The sequence below is a fragment of the Gavia stellata genome, chromosome 3 (assembly GCF_030936135.1).
Source record: "Gavia stellata isolate bGavSte3 chromosome 3, bGavSte3.hap2, whole genome shotgun sequence".
NCBI lineage: Eukaryota > Metazoa > Chordata > Aves > Gaviiformes > Gaviidae > Gavia > Gavia stellata.
In genome coordinates this window covers 72682850-72697924 of record NC_082596.1, presented here as the reverse complement: position 1 = coordinate 72697924, position 15075 = coordinate 72682850, and the positions used below count along the sequence as shown (strand labels likewise).

General features: G+C 47.0%; 1 protein-coding gene across 2 annotated transcripts in view; it reads right to left on the bottom strand.

The window, feature by feature from the left end:
- The window catches only part of EPB41L4B (erythrocyte membrane protein band 4.1 like 4B), a 185055-nt gene extending 179876 nt beyond the window's left edge, over positions 1 to 5179 (bottom strand). For both annotated transcript variants that reach the window (XM_059836006.1, XM_059836007.1), the window contains exon 1: positions 4886 to 5179. In XM_059836006.1, the coding sequence (XP_059691989.1) occupies positions 4886 to 5179 (294 nt within the window). The remainder of the gene's footprint in view (positions 1 to 4885) is intronic.
- Between the last annotated feature and the right edge of the window lie 9896 nt (positions 5180 to 15075).

The following is a 15075-nucleotide window of genomic DNA, read 5'->3' as shown; positions in this document are numbered from 1 at the left end:
AACATCACCTAGTTTCTAATATATCACACAGGTCTTTGTAATGATGTTCATAGCAGCACAGAAATTTATCAGAGCAAGGAGATTTTTAGAAAGGAGTATTTATGACAGACAACGCGTTGACTGCTGTGGCTTCATGTCACAGAAAATGAAAGTTATCCTGTATCTGCTTTGCAGGATGAGGATTTCCATAGTAGAGTAAGCTTACCATTTGTTCCCTCTTTTTTATCCCACTTAGATTAAACAAACCGAAGAACACCCTCCATGTGTTCAATCCCCTCCCCCTCTTCCCCAACTTATCACAGAATACTGTTTTCAGTGGCATTAAGGGGCATTAATTCCTGCTACTCTGAACAGTCCCACTGAATAGCCATCTTTCATATCCTCCCTTTAAGCTTTTATAAGATGCACTGAATTAAAAATCAGAGACTCAGTTTTTAGAAATGCCAGCAACCATGTCTTAAAGTCAACAAAAATTTGGCTATTTGGCCTCATCTGAGAGTCATCTATAGACCGTTCCATTTACAGATTAACTAGCAGGCATCATCACCGCTGCGTAAATGTCAACGCTCTTTCCCTGCATTGTTTATGTAAGAACACAGCATCATCCATAACCAGTTTTTCTTTCATTAAAGTCATGAGTCCTCCAGAAAAACAGAGGCAAGATTGTTTTGACAGCAGTGAGCAAGTGGCCTTCCATCTACCTACAGCTGAGCTACAAAAATCTAAACAAGTAACAGCCTCCAATGTAAGTGAAGATGGAACACAAAAGATACTAAACAGGTTCTCGATGGTAAAAAGAAATAGACCGATACCTATGTGAGAGGGAGGAAAGGATGGTTTCTAATGTAAGTACGTTTCTCCTTGCATCAATTCTTATAACTAGATTTCAGATGTGCAGACATGTGGTGTCAGGTCAAGAGGAAGTAATGACACCATTTATGCTCCCCCTTCCCATGGGAAATCACCCCACAGCAACAGAACTGATCAACTGCCACTCGCTCCTATACAACAGACCCAACCTTAATAGCATCTCAATCTCAGATTCAATACAGGGCCCTGAGGAGCTTGTGGGTTTAAAAAGCCATCCAGTGCATTATTCTACTTAGAAAGAATACTTTCAAAGTACACGATTCTTGCCTTAAGAGTGAACAGGAAAGCCAGCATCATTAAGCAATCCTTGAAATTTCATGCGAGAAGCTGAGTATAGAAACCATTATCCAGGGGTATATACAGTGCTCAGAATAATTTTATGTTTACACTTGTATGGGGACAGCCGGGTAGGAAACAAGTTCAGGAAAACTGGAGAACACCTACAAGTGAAAGAGTACACAGCACCGCAGGAGGACAGGCTAGCAGATGGGGTAGTCCGAGGGCAGAGGACATGCAGTAAAAAGAATCAAGTGCAAAAGCCCCAGAAGAAAGCAGGCGTGGAAACGCAGATAAACCAGAAAGGTGACTCTGGTCACAATATTCCTATATGGCTTAGAGAAGAGCAAGCTAAGGAAGGACTCAGAGATCAGGGTAGATCTCTACTTCTGTTACTACCATGAGCACACAAGAGCTTACCAGATGTGCAGTTTCTAATAGAGATAGCATCACGTAAATGCTAATGTTAATCCCAAAGATAGTTACCAACCTACTGATGATTTTTTTCCACCACCATCAGCCCCCACGTATGAGAAAACACTGTGGCAGAACCTGATACATTTAACCTGGACAAAAGGTTCAGGGTTTTAGTTTTACTTGAATATTTAAAAAAACCAAACAAACAAACTAAAAACCCACAAAACCAATAAGCCAACAAAAAACCCTGAAACTTTTTTCTACATGTACAGCTGAAGTTTTCCCTCAGTCATGTCTTTTCTGTCATTCCTCCACACAAACAATACACCCTGTAGTCTTTAAAATCTAATAAACCTTTCAATTACTTCTAAGTGAAGTCTTAGGTAGCAGCCTAAAAAGTTGTAGTTACAAGAGTATCATATCCTAATATCAACAAGTTCCTTTTTCCACTGGAAAGGCAACTGGGGTGTAATGTTAGCAGGTAGTAAAAAGAGCACATTTTACAGATGCCAGTATCTCCTGAAATAAGTGCTTGTGAACACAACCAGCAGCACAGTAAAGTCCTCTGCAATTATCTACATACCTGACTTCATGGGTAAGCTGCTCACTGGTGATGAAGCCCATGCTCCCTTTCTTTAAAATTTGAGCTGAAATGGAGAGAAACCACCACACACTGTTTTTTGTTTTTTGTTTTTTTTTTTTAATGGGAAAGATGCTACTCCATTCATTCAGCTTAATCAGTCCTGAACCACAGCTTCTGAGCATTAAAGCATGTTCTGTTTCAGGCCCTAATCCCATAAGAGAGCTGCAAAGCTCAAAGAAACTTTACTGATCAACTTCTATAAATGATGCAAGGCCTCTTTCAGTTTTTCGTACTCTCCATGTGGGTGTTACTTTCCGTGAAAGAAAGGGAAAAGCATGAGGAGCAGGTATGTAATTCAACAGAACAGTTTCTAATCCTCGAAGCATTGACAGCTGTTACGTGTTCCACAGTCCTCCACCAGTCTAGGGATTTCAGTGAAGAAAACCCCCAACTTCTTACCCTGTCTTTGGAAAAATGAATTACAACCACTACATGCGCAGCTCACATTCTGAAAACACTGGCAGTCCAGGCTTCATTTGGAGGTCAAATTCAAGCAAGAGTGCTCTACGGCTGCATTACTGAACCAAGCAGATACTTCCATATACTTTCAATACTCATGGACTAAGAAGAGTGCCATTACCTCATTTTCTGCTGCTTCAGAACCACAGACCATCTTAAAAAGGCTCTACAGCAAAAGCTGAACTCTGGTAAGTCAGAGGGAGTATAACCTTAAGCACAGTATTTACTCAGCTTATCTACACAGACCTCTATAAGTAAATCCTTAGCATGCTGATAACATTCATCAAGTCTTCTTTAGAAAAGATTTGTGCTCAGATGTTAGAAGGACTGCAGCAAGTTGTGAAGGAGATGTGAGGAGATGAAATACGTTAGCATTTCCAATATCTGGAAATGTGTGATCTAACCTGTAAGGCAAGGCAGGCCTGATAACTCTGCAGCAAGTATCTCTAGGTGGCTCTATTCACATACTTCTATATTCACTTGTAAAAAGTCTTACTCCATCTCTTCAGTTTCTTTTAAGCAGAAAGCATAGGGTTGCAAAATTCCATTTTGGTGAAATGATGCCAATATATACAGATAATTATTAATGTGAAAAGCACCTAACAAGATTCAAAGGGCATTCTGAAAAAAACACACTTTCACACTACGGGAGATTAAAACAGTGCACAATTTATCAGGTTGTTGCACTCATTAGCAAGCTCTCCCCCCGGCTTTTGTAGACCAAGCTTAATGGCTTGTGATTATTTGGGTTGAAAAGGAAAGATTAAATGTTTTTCAAATATGATTAACTTCCATAGCATTTCATGGGAAACTTGGTTTTCAAGAGGGAGGGGAAAAGGGTCAGCAAAAAAGGACAGGCGTCGAGTGTTTGGCAGCTGTGGGAACGAATGTCTGGCAAAACCCAAACTAACGTTAGTAACATACACCTTGCCACTTCCTTTCAGAGAGACAGAAGGACACACAACGGGCTCTGGGGATGCTGGAACACCCACAAACGCAGCCCCACTTCACCAAGCAGGGAAACACACGCACGCAGCGCCGCAGGCCGGCGCCGTCCCTTCCTCATTCCTCCAGCACAGCGGCAGGAGGGGGAAGAAGTTCAGCGCCGGCACCGTCCACGCACCCGCCCGAGCCGCGGCTCCGGGCCCCGCCGCCGCCTGAGGCGCTGGCGGCCCCGCCGCCCCCCGCGACCCGCGGCCGGAGGGCGGGCGGACCCGCGGGGGCCGGGCCGGGCTGCCGGCGCGGGCGTGCCGCGGGGGTTAGCCGGGACCGTGGCCCTGCAGCCGGGCGTCCCTGCCCGGGCGGGGCGGGCGCTTGCCCGGGACGGGGGTGGCTCCTCAGGCATCCCCCAGGCGGAGCGCAACGCCGGCTGTGCGCGGCTTCGCGTCGCGCGCCCGAGCGAGGCCCCCCGCAGCCCTTCAGGCAGCCCCGCTCGCCGCCCGCCGGCAGAGGGGCTGTGGGGGCGTTAGAAAACAAGCAGTAAGGAGGCGGCGCCCCCGCACAGCACCGCCGCGGCGGGCGCAGCGCGGCCTCGCCTGACGGCCGGCCTCGCCCCACTGTCCCCGCCAGCGCCACAGGTGCTGCCTGCGGGGCTAGGGGCCGTCCCTGCCGGCTGCGAGCCGGAGGGCAGCGAGGCCAAAAGCGCCGGTGCCCCGCAGAGGCTCCCGTGTGTCCCCCCCGGCATGCCGCGGTGCCCCCCAGCGCCGGTGGTGCCGTCGGGTGGGGTCTGCGGGCAGCCCCCCCCGCAGCCGGGAAGACACACAGGTAGCTCCCCGCACCACAGGGGCGGCCCCTCCTGGGAGAGGCGCCGCCGAAGGCATCGCTGCAGGGGGCCGTTTTTTTGGCTGCGGGGGGGAGGAGAGCAGGTGCCCGCCTCCACACTCGCTCCGGGGAAGGGAAGAGGGACGCAGGCGGCTTCAGCCGGCAGGAAGGGGGCGGGCAGCGGGGGGCGAGCGGAGCGGCGGTCATGGCGGGGAGGCACGCCGCGCACCTGGCAGCAGGTGCATGCAGGCGGGGACAGCGGCGAGGACGCCCGCGGAGGGGAGGAAGAAACTAGCGAGGCTTGCCCGGAGAACGGCGCGTGTTGTGCAGCCAGGGCGGGGGGGGGGGGGGGCACTCGCAGGTGCCTGTCACCAGGAAGGGGGGAACGATGCGGAGGAGAGCTGAGGGCAGATGCAGGCGCTGTTTTGCAGGCAGGGGAGGCAAGCGCACGTTACTCACCGGCAGCTCCACGTTGACTTCGGTCCCGTCCAGGAGGAGGACGCGGCACTGCAGCACCGGCTTACTGCCGCCGGCCGCCGGGATGTGGACGGGGGCTCCGGCGCTGTGCACGACCCCTCCGGGGTGCGGCGAGGAGGGGAAGCCTCCCGAGCCGACGGCGGCGGCTCCTCGCAGCCCCCCGTCCCGCTCGTCCCCCTCGCCGCCGAGCCCACCTCGCCCGGCTCCGCGCCCGGCTCCGCGCCCGTAGCGCTGCATCGACCGCCGGCCAAAGGTCCTGCGCAGGAACCGCAGCATCCTGGGGGCGCCCTGCCCGGCCGCTCACACCCCGCAGCTCCGCGCCCGGCCCCACGGCGCCTCCCAGAGCAACGCAGCAGCGCCGCCCGCCGGGAGCCAGCCCGCGCCGGGCGCCGGCCGGCCCGCCCCTGCCGCCCGCTCCGCCCTCTGCAGCGCCGCCCGCCACCGGCACGGCGGGGCGGGCCGCGCGGCGGCCCCTCCTGCCGCCGCTGAGGTGGGGGACCCCGAGCGGCGGGCAGGGGGAGCTGCTGAGGCGGGCGGCGGGAGGCCACCTGTGGTGGCGGCCGCGGTGGCGGAGCGGTCGGGGCGCTCGCCCTCGGCCCGCCGGCTCGCTGCGCCTCAGCCCCGCTCGCCGGCGGCCGCGGCCCCGCAGCGCGGTGGGGGGAAGCGCCGAGCCGAGCCGCGCCGCGCCGCTCCTCCAGCAGCGGCGCCGGCTCCGCGGCGGCTGGGACGATCGCGCCGGCCGTTGGGGCGGCGTCTGCGCGGTGGCTGCCCCTCGCCACCGCCCCCGGGCCGGGGAGGGGAAAGGAGCAGCGGGGCGGGGGCGCTCCCGGTCTCACCTGCGGGGCTGCGGGGCCTCCGCCGGCCAGGCCCGCCACCGGCCCTGTGGCTTCCGGGCGCCTCGCTCCGCTCCGGGGGGGCGGCCCGCCGGGACCCGCCGTCCGGCCGCGCACTGGGGGGCCGGGGGCGGCCCGTCCTGCGCGCCGGCCTCGCTGCTCTGTCCCCCCCCTCCCCTCCGCGTCTGCCCCCCGGTCGGCCGCATCCGCCCCTTCGGACGGGCGGGAGAGGGGATGGGGGAAGTTAACAGCGAATTAAAAAACGAGGACGGGGGATGGAGAGCTAACGAGCCCTGGCGCAGCCAGAAGGACGCGTCTCGCCTGTGCTAGGGGAGGCCGAAGCGGCGGGTCCCGCGGGGAGCAGGAGGAGGAGGAGGAGGAGGGGGGCACCTCACCGCCTCTCCCGCCGTGAACAAACACGTCTGCCCGGTGGGTGAGACTGGTCCCGCATTTGCTTTTGCCGTCACCGTGGTCTGGTGGTTTAAGGAAACGGGAGAACGTGGTCCCGTGTAAAAAGCAGACCCTCCAGACCTTCCAGGGGTTTCGCTCCCTTTCATTTCTGCAGCCGTAAACGAGGTCGGAGTATGGGTTTATTTAAGCGTAATAGCAAATCCACAGGTACAAATGCTCTCTCACACAGTCGATCTGCCAGTTAAGTTTTTATGTATTCTGGCTCGGGTGGGAGCGCTTTTGCTGAATTGCCGTGTGTGAAATACTGGATGTGAATCATGTCTCATGGAAACAATCAGTGGGACTAATTCTGTCACCCAATGGTCAGATGTGGTCTAAGGGGCTTTGAAACGGAAATAATTTGCTGCTTCTAAAGTTTTTTTTCTGCTGTGGATTTATTTCCCTTAACCTTGCTTCCAGGCCAGTTTACACAAGCATTGTCCTATTAGGTATTCGGAAAGCCTGCCAAAATGTCTCAGCTTGCATTTTTTTTATTGAGACTTGATAGTATTAGGTAACTGCCTGCTGTTTTTGCATCCTTTTCCGTGCTTCTTCAGTGCACTGGATCAAGTCTTGAAGTGTCTCATCAGCCAAGACTGTCAGTAAACTGCATGATCTTTGGCAGGGATGCATCCGCAGCCCTTCTGCACTGTGTAGCTGTGTAAAAGAGCTTTTACAGAAACGGAGCGGAAAGGTGCTAATCTTTGCCTGCTAACGTTCACAGTCAAGAGTAGACACTTGTTATAGATGCTCTTTTTCTCTTCCTGATTTTTTTTGCAATAGGAGCAGAATTTGAGTTTTATTTCAGATCCTGAATGGTGTAGCATACCTTGGGGTTCTTTCACTGCTTTGAACACTGTGAAAACATCACAGTCCCATAAAGCTCATTTGCATACCAAAACCAATACAAATCATCTTAAGGGTTGGAAATTCAGCAAAAATACTGTTGTCTCTTGAGGGAGCTACAGCAATTCTGGTGCAAAGGAGGGTGGGGTGGAAGGGAGGTCTGGCATCTCTCAGGACTGGCCTGGCAGAAAACCAAGCAAGTCTTCTGCAGTGCTAAAAAGATTCTTTACTCAGCTGTGAGACTTCATCCCTTCGTCTCTTTCAACATTTGGCATGAAAGCAGAAGTCTGATATTTTAAAATACGTACAGCTAGGCTTGCTTGACTTGCATTAGCAGCACACATGATAAAGGCCAGTGGCCATACAAGAGAGGCAGTCCGGTATTTGCAGAACAGCCATAGAGATGCTGAGGTCCCATTAAATCTCATATTGAACAATATGAGATAAAGCTCATGGTAAAGGATCTTCTGCAAGGAGCTGGTGGTGGGAGGAAATAAAGCTGGTTCCTTAGTACCCAACCTCTCTTGGAGTAGAACAATTCCACCATTATTTTGTCTCATGTTACCAGCAGAGCTATCTTTAGCCCTGAAACAAGAGCCTTGAGCAACTGTGGGTACTGAGGATGCTGTCATACATTTATTGCAAGATGAGAGGTATTTAAACTAATATTTGCATTTGGGTTTGTCTTTTTACGTTCCACCCATCTACATCCTCTTTTCATTTTCAGGTGAGCAAGCCCTATGGTGAGGTTTACTGGTACCTCTGTCTGGCAGTCCCTCCTCAGAGTGCCTACTACTTGCTTACGTTCCAGTGAGAGGCACAAGCAGAAACTGCTGTGGGCCTCATCTGTGCTGTAGTTAAGGGCGTTACTTTTAAATCTTTATCAAAATAGTCCTCCACTGCAAGATCCACCTCCCATGGAGTACTCCTGTCTCCCCTGGGAGTCATGATTTGATCACTGCCACAGGAAAGGTGGTGACCTAGGTGAACCATTGGCACTAACCCATATCGCAGTTCTGGTAGCAATCCCTGCACGTAACCAGCCTTACCAATCGTTTTGCCATAATGCTAAGCAGTGTGTAAATGGGAGGGTATTTATCAAAATCCTTACTGACATTTCTGTAGTAGCAGCAAGAGGGGGGATCTGTCACCATTGGAGACACTGTTGCTGGTCATGGCTAAATAATAAAAGTGTGATAAGCACTTTATTCTTGCCCTTTCATTCAGAGTTTTGGTTTTGTTCAATTTTTGTCCTATTGCTTTTTGAAAGCTTCGTAATGGGGGCAACCACCTAATGGGGATGGGGAGCAAACCACTGACGATCCTGTGATGAGACTTCTCCCACATTGGGTACACATGTGCTGCCTGGACATCAGAGACCTCTTTCTTGTTTTACTTTCTGTCACTGCAATCACATTTATGGATTTTTCTTGGCCTGCCAGACTTTCACTATCTGCAAAGGAGTGATCTAAATTTAATTTGCGTGCAGCTGGAATTTCTTTTTCTGCAGTTTTGAAGAGATGTTATCTTTACTGAGTAACTTAAACAGGCTTGTATTTTGCAAGCTTCTGCTGGGATATGTTTTATTACAGGCATTACTAAAGGAAACATACAAAAGGATTCAAAGAGCAAGTACTGGTGTGAACCCAAATGTCTGTGTTAATAAAACAAGGGGGAAAAAGAAACTTGAGAAGGCATGACATACATTTACTCAGGCTTTCAGATCTGAATTTGTTGGGCTTTGTTTTCTAAACCTATAAATGAAATAATTAAATTGTTTTGTCAAAAAACTCATTTAAGGAGATACTTTTCAGCATGAACATTCATTGGATTACAACATTCATGTAGCAGTTGACAGATGTATCTGTTTATTTTCCCCAAAAGCATGTCAGTTATATGGGCAGGCCTAATGTCACTGGTTTTCAGGATTTCTTTATATACAGATACAGATCAAGAATAAAATGCAAAGGTAATTCTGAATTATGCGGCTAAGGATAATCTGCATTTCTATGCCATCTTTCAGCTAGAGAGATCCCAAAGCACTTTCATCAAAAAAAAAAGGAAAATTATATGTAGAACTATTTCACCAACACCGAAATGCAGCAGCTGTTTAACAGCAGAGAAGAATACTAAGAATCTCTCTTACACAATTGTAATGGAAATATGGATTGGGATAGGCAGAAAGTTATTATGCAAATTGTATGGCCATGATGCTGGGGCTAGTGGCTGTATTCCTGCAAAAGGTACCACACGATCGTAGGTAGTCAGGGCTTGCCTGTGTAATACATCAACTGTCTCCTCAAAGTGTTACAAAAGAACTGCATTAGGAAAGACATTTAATACTTCTGCATTTGTAATAATACCAGTGTTACAGTAGACATGAATTTCGGCAGCTATTGCTGTTCATGTTAATCCTTATATTCTGGTAAAAAATTTTCTTTTTTCTGTCGGAATAAATAAAAAAGTAACTCATTCCAGAAAAAGCATGTCCTCTTAAAGAGCTGTTCTAGTATATCCAGAGAGGTTTGTTGAGAAATATGTAAGAGCAAAAACCTTTCCATTAGAAGATCTACAGAAAGAAAATGTTTCTTGCTGAGTGAACACTTTGCAGTGCCTCCCGTCCATCTAATAAGCAGGTTCAGTATGACTTAATCAGATGTTCTTTCCTTTAGTGAGGTTTTTATCAGGTTTGTACTGACTGCAATTCATAGAAATTATTTATTTTCAAACCTATAATTAGGTTTAAAGCATTAAAGAAAAAGGTTTCAATGCTGTGTTAAATTGCAAAGATACCAGATGCTCAGCTGAAAAATCGAGGCATCGTTCCACTGATGAACTGTTTTGATTTTATTCTTAGGGCAGCCTAGAATACACCAGTCAGAATATTACCTATAAACAAACATCACATGCTGAAACGCTTTTCCTTGAAATATGTTCTAACAGTAATCATGTGTCTTTTAATTTTATCTCCACTAAAAAGAGATGTCCATGGCTTCCTGTGCTATGCAGGAATTAATAAGATCTAAATTTTGCAACAAAGATCCCTTCGACTGACACAGCAGTGCTGGATGGTACCTTGTATAGGTATGATGGGGCAATGAACTGCTTGTGAAAACTGCTGGATACCTTCAACATGTATTGAAAATCATCCTAGAAATAAAACAAAGGTGAAAGTTTTAATGAATAAACATCACATTAGATTTGGATAATTAAAAGACACTTAAGTCAGATGCTCAAGAGTTTTTACTCCACTGCCAGGACATTAAGCTGGCAGCAGAAAGGAGATTCTGGAGACTGGGACTCTTTCTCTCTTGGGCTGTTTCAGAGCCAGAGAACAAGGGACAGAAGGAGGACAGGGCGCTGTGCTTGCAAGAGGAGGAACTTGTTGGAGGCAAACTAGTCAACAAATGAAGAGCTGAGTCAAGAAAAGTAAGTATTTCTAAGGGAACGAAAAAGGAAAAGCAACAAAAAAGATGCAGCCACTGACATGGCTGCTGAGTCAGTTTATTTGTCTACCACTAGCAAGAAAACAGGAAGGAAAAATCAGGACTGAAAGAACTGAACCATCAGTGCCAATATTTCTAAAAAAAAAAATTAAAAAAGAATACAATCTTTATTTCCAATTTGTAAACTTCCATTATCTAGCACAGATTTCGCTGAAACGTGAGGGATGTGGAACCAAGCTGTTGAATTATTACAAAGTTCCTTCATAAAGTAGAAATGTTCTGTAGCTGTTGTTTTTTAGAAACGGCGTTTTCCTAGACAGCAAACAGCTCATCTTAGAATATAAAATATATATTAATTAAAATGTAGTCTTCATCTGTCTGATAACCTGAGTATAAAATGAAATAACACCATCTACTTTCCACTGAACAAGAATCTGACACACAAGTGGAACCTGCATTGATGTTCAAAAGAGGAAAATCGAAGGAGGACTGAATCACTTATTCACCCCACAGCATAGCTTTTCATTTCTGTTGTATAGCATATAGATGCGGGTATATGGACTTTAGCTTCCAAGCTTGATTGTCAGACACAAATACAAGTTTATTTTACAGTAAAAAAATCCATGGTAGGGTTGGAGAGCTGTATCTCTTTGTAATGTATGACCTGGAGGGGAAAAATATTTTAAAGATATTAAGTGACTTAACAACTACTTGATCACTTTAGTTTTCTGACATACTGTTTTCCTACCAAGTTTGTGGGGTTTTTGTTTTGTAAGAAGTACAGCTCCAGCTGAAGGAAATCTTTTCTGAATCCTTCTCCTCTCCTTCCCGTTCTCCATCAAATATTAATATGTACACATACTGTCAACAGAGGTTCCTTCTTGCCCAACATTTTCCTGTTCTTATTGCCCTGCACTGTGCTATGCACGCTGTCCTATGCCTTCTTGCAATGACGGCATCAGAACGCTTTAATGCTCTTCTGAGGCTGTTTTCTTTCTCATCACATAAACACATTTTTATTTAAAAGTATTTTTATTCTCTCTAGATCCTCTATCAGATGATGGCAGTGTAAGGCGTAGAGATGCTTAAACCACAGAAAGAGACCTGATGCTGCTGAGGGTAGAAGAGGGTTCTATTCACAGAAAGGGTCTCATCTTTCTCTTGAGATCTTCCCATGCTTATGTCAATTTACCAGTTGGAGTCACTGAGCAAAACTTTTGTCGGGTTTGCAGAAGCCCTTTCCTAAAACCAAGAGTAAAATGCTGTAGACTGGCTGGAGCATGCAGAAAGATCAGAAAGATCCTTCTTATATGACTGGAAGGAAATGTGTATCCTGTGAATTTCATCAGGAGGAAAGGCGGTGAGTCTCAAGCATGCAGAGAAATTAATTTATTTTTCTCATCTTTCAAAAGTCAGACAGTGATACAGAAAGACATGTTTTCTCTAAAAAACAAACATTGAAAGGCATTTGGTGAAGGACTGCTGCTGCTCAGAAGGCATGGCTGCATAATGACATACAGCAAAGTGCTGGGTACCACATCTTGATCAGGGCAAGTTAAAAAAAAGAGGATGATTAATGTCATACGTATCCCTTGTATGTATCCCAATACTCAATTATACAAAAACGTTTTCATGGTATTTTCATAAGAAAGCTTGATAGCTTTGGTAATATTGTAACACATTGCTGATGAGACAGAAACAGCTACATCTTTGTTTACCTAAATTTCCCTTAAGTGTAGTCCAAGTTACAGCACACAAGAAATCTATCTAAAAATTAAGTCACTCTAAAATCGAACATGACTGATAAAGAGAATTCTGCCTGAAATGAACAAATCTATTTACGCACCTTCATTTTTTATAAGAACAATAATCCCCATAGGTATTTTCCCCGAAATAGTTGGCATGCTTTCAGCCACACCTGAACTCAGTTGACTGGGCGCAGATGTATTTCAAACACTGTGGCCTGACTCCTTTACAAGTTTGAACATATGAACTCTTCTGACAGCTGTAGCACAGAAAACATCTGTCTTAAACCCTGATGGATGGGACCAATTGCAGACATGGCAAAGTCACTGGGTGGCTTTAGGTGAAGCTTGGAGACTCAGGGAGCATTCCTTTCTTGTTCACTGGTGTGAAGCCATGCAGAGAGAAGTTTGCTGGGCTAGTCGGGATTTTTTTACCCTGGCAGCTCATGAAAGAGTAAGGCATGTGTCATCCAAATTATTAATATATAGTGAAAATAATTGTAAGCCTATTTAAATGTAAGTTCTTTTATATTGTGTGTTAAGATCATTGTGTTAAACCTCTTAGCGATTTAGGAAAAAAAAAAAATCCAAGCCAGAAATGCAGAAAATGTTAGTAGTTGTACCTCACTGTAATTCCTTCTCCTGTTGAAAGCACGGCAGATGTTTGATTCCCATGTTTACAGTTTTGGAGACAGGCATAAAAAAATTGTGCTAACAGGCAGGCAACCATAAGTATTCTCTGTTTGGATATTTAAGTATTCTCACCATCATAGATGAGCAAAATGAGGTGGGAAAATAGACTGGGCTGTAAACTTTTGTCCATCGAGGTTGCCCTGCATGGAGCAATGCAGAGGATCAGTGATATGCGGGAAAGATTTCTAGCTGCTTCACTGGAACAGGGCCTGTGGCGGGCAGTGAGGGTTACCAGCTGCTCCCCTCCTCTGCTCCAGGGAGGTGAGGGGGCCTTTTGAAGAGAGGTGGGAAGAAAAGGGAGATCTCAACTCCGCTAGACCTGGTCCTCCACAGGGGTGTAGCACCATGCTACTGTCTCAGCCAGGGCACTACTTGTACAAAACTTATCCCAGGACCATCAAGCCACTCATTAGGGGCTACCAACCTGGAACCCTGTAACGTCCAGGCTCCGATGTGTTCAGGCTGGTATCCTGTTCAGTGGAGAACTGGAGTCAGTGTGTTTTATTTGACCTGAGTGAAAAAGAGTTTCAGTGTGCTACTGGTATGTCTCTTGAATGTGGAGAAATGGACTGCTTTTCCTTTTTGTCAGGAGCTCTAATGTCTTCTCAGGCTTTGCTGGGAGATTAAATTAAAAAATGAAAAAAACAGGGGTTTGTGGTTTTTCAATGTCTTTTGAAACTGCTGAACAGGTTTATACAGTTATCCAGAAAAGGTAAACAGAAAGTTACTGAATTAGGTTTATATGTAGACATTGAGATAAAGCATTATGATTAAAATCTTGCTTTCACCATCTCTCTTAAATGTTAGCAGCTGATGTTGTATATTCTCAGCAATTAATGTTTTATTGCATTTGAAAACTGGAGCAGAGAGACTCTCAAACATAGAGCTGCAACAAGTACATCCAGTGACAGAAGCTAGCTAAACCCAAGTCAGAACTGAAGTAGAGGCAAATGCTGATCACAGTGATCCAGTCTTCAGTGGTGGCAGAGCGCACAGCCATTGGACATGGTGGGAAGCTGGGATCGAGTCCCTCCCCAGAGTGTGGGAACACCAGAGCTGCATTTGCATAATGGTGCAAGCTAATATTAGGAGCGGCTGGGCTCCCAAGCGGCAGTTTACCAAGGATTCCTTCTCTGTGGGAGGAAGACTCACCTCTCAGGTTAAAAAAAAAATAAGTAGGACAGAGATGAGTGTTTACTTGTTGATGCACAAGTTCTCTGAAAGAGCAGCTTCTTGGAAAACTGTGTTTTGGATGAATGTGCCTGGCCCCCTTGGCCAGTTAGACAGTGTCTGTGAAAGACCTGCTTAAGCACGGGGAGAAAAGGTGATCTCATTTTATTTTCCAAGGACAACAGAAGAAATGAGACTGTGCATAGCCTTACCTAGTGCCGGATCACTCTGTCACCGTGTGCTTTCTCTGAACATCATGCCGTAGCCTTTTGTGCATCATCCTTCCATCGAACGCTGAAACTAAGCATGCATTTTATTCTTTCTCCAGCCCAATCATGAAAATTTGAGTTTTTCGTAAGAATGAAAACTCTGAATTTTTCAAGCACATTGAACAGAAAGATCTTACTTTAGTCAGTTAAGAACATTGCCAGGTATAAGCTGGAACTGAGATGTAGCTCTGGAAAACTACCTCTTATCTACCTACATAAAAAGGGCCATCTCCGTCTTGCACAGTGAAGTAACTCCCTACTTGCCAAGATCAAATGTGTAGCTGAGTTTTATTCAGTTCCTAAAGTGTACCTACACCTGCCTGGAGGCACATCTACACAGACTACAGAGTTGCTTACATAAAAACAAGAAAGGGAACCCAGAGTGATATTGCTTCCTCTGGTAAAAAGTCAGACCAAAAAATCCCACTGATTTGTGAGGACCAAAAACCCTTCAGGCCTGGCTTCAGGCAAAAAACCTCCACAGATAAGATAAGCCTGGCAGCAGTCCCAAACTGGATCCCAAACTGGAGGTCTGCCCAGCCAAATGGGAGAGCTGGGAGCCGTCCAGGGGTAATACCTCCCGCTCTGAGATACAGAACAAGTGTCAGGAGGGCTGAGAAGAGCTCCCCGTCTGCTTCTGCGGCTGCCGGCAGAAAAGGGTGAGCAGGGAGGTAGCCACAGTCCAGATCATAAACAACCTTACTACAGAGTAAAACCACA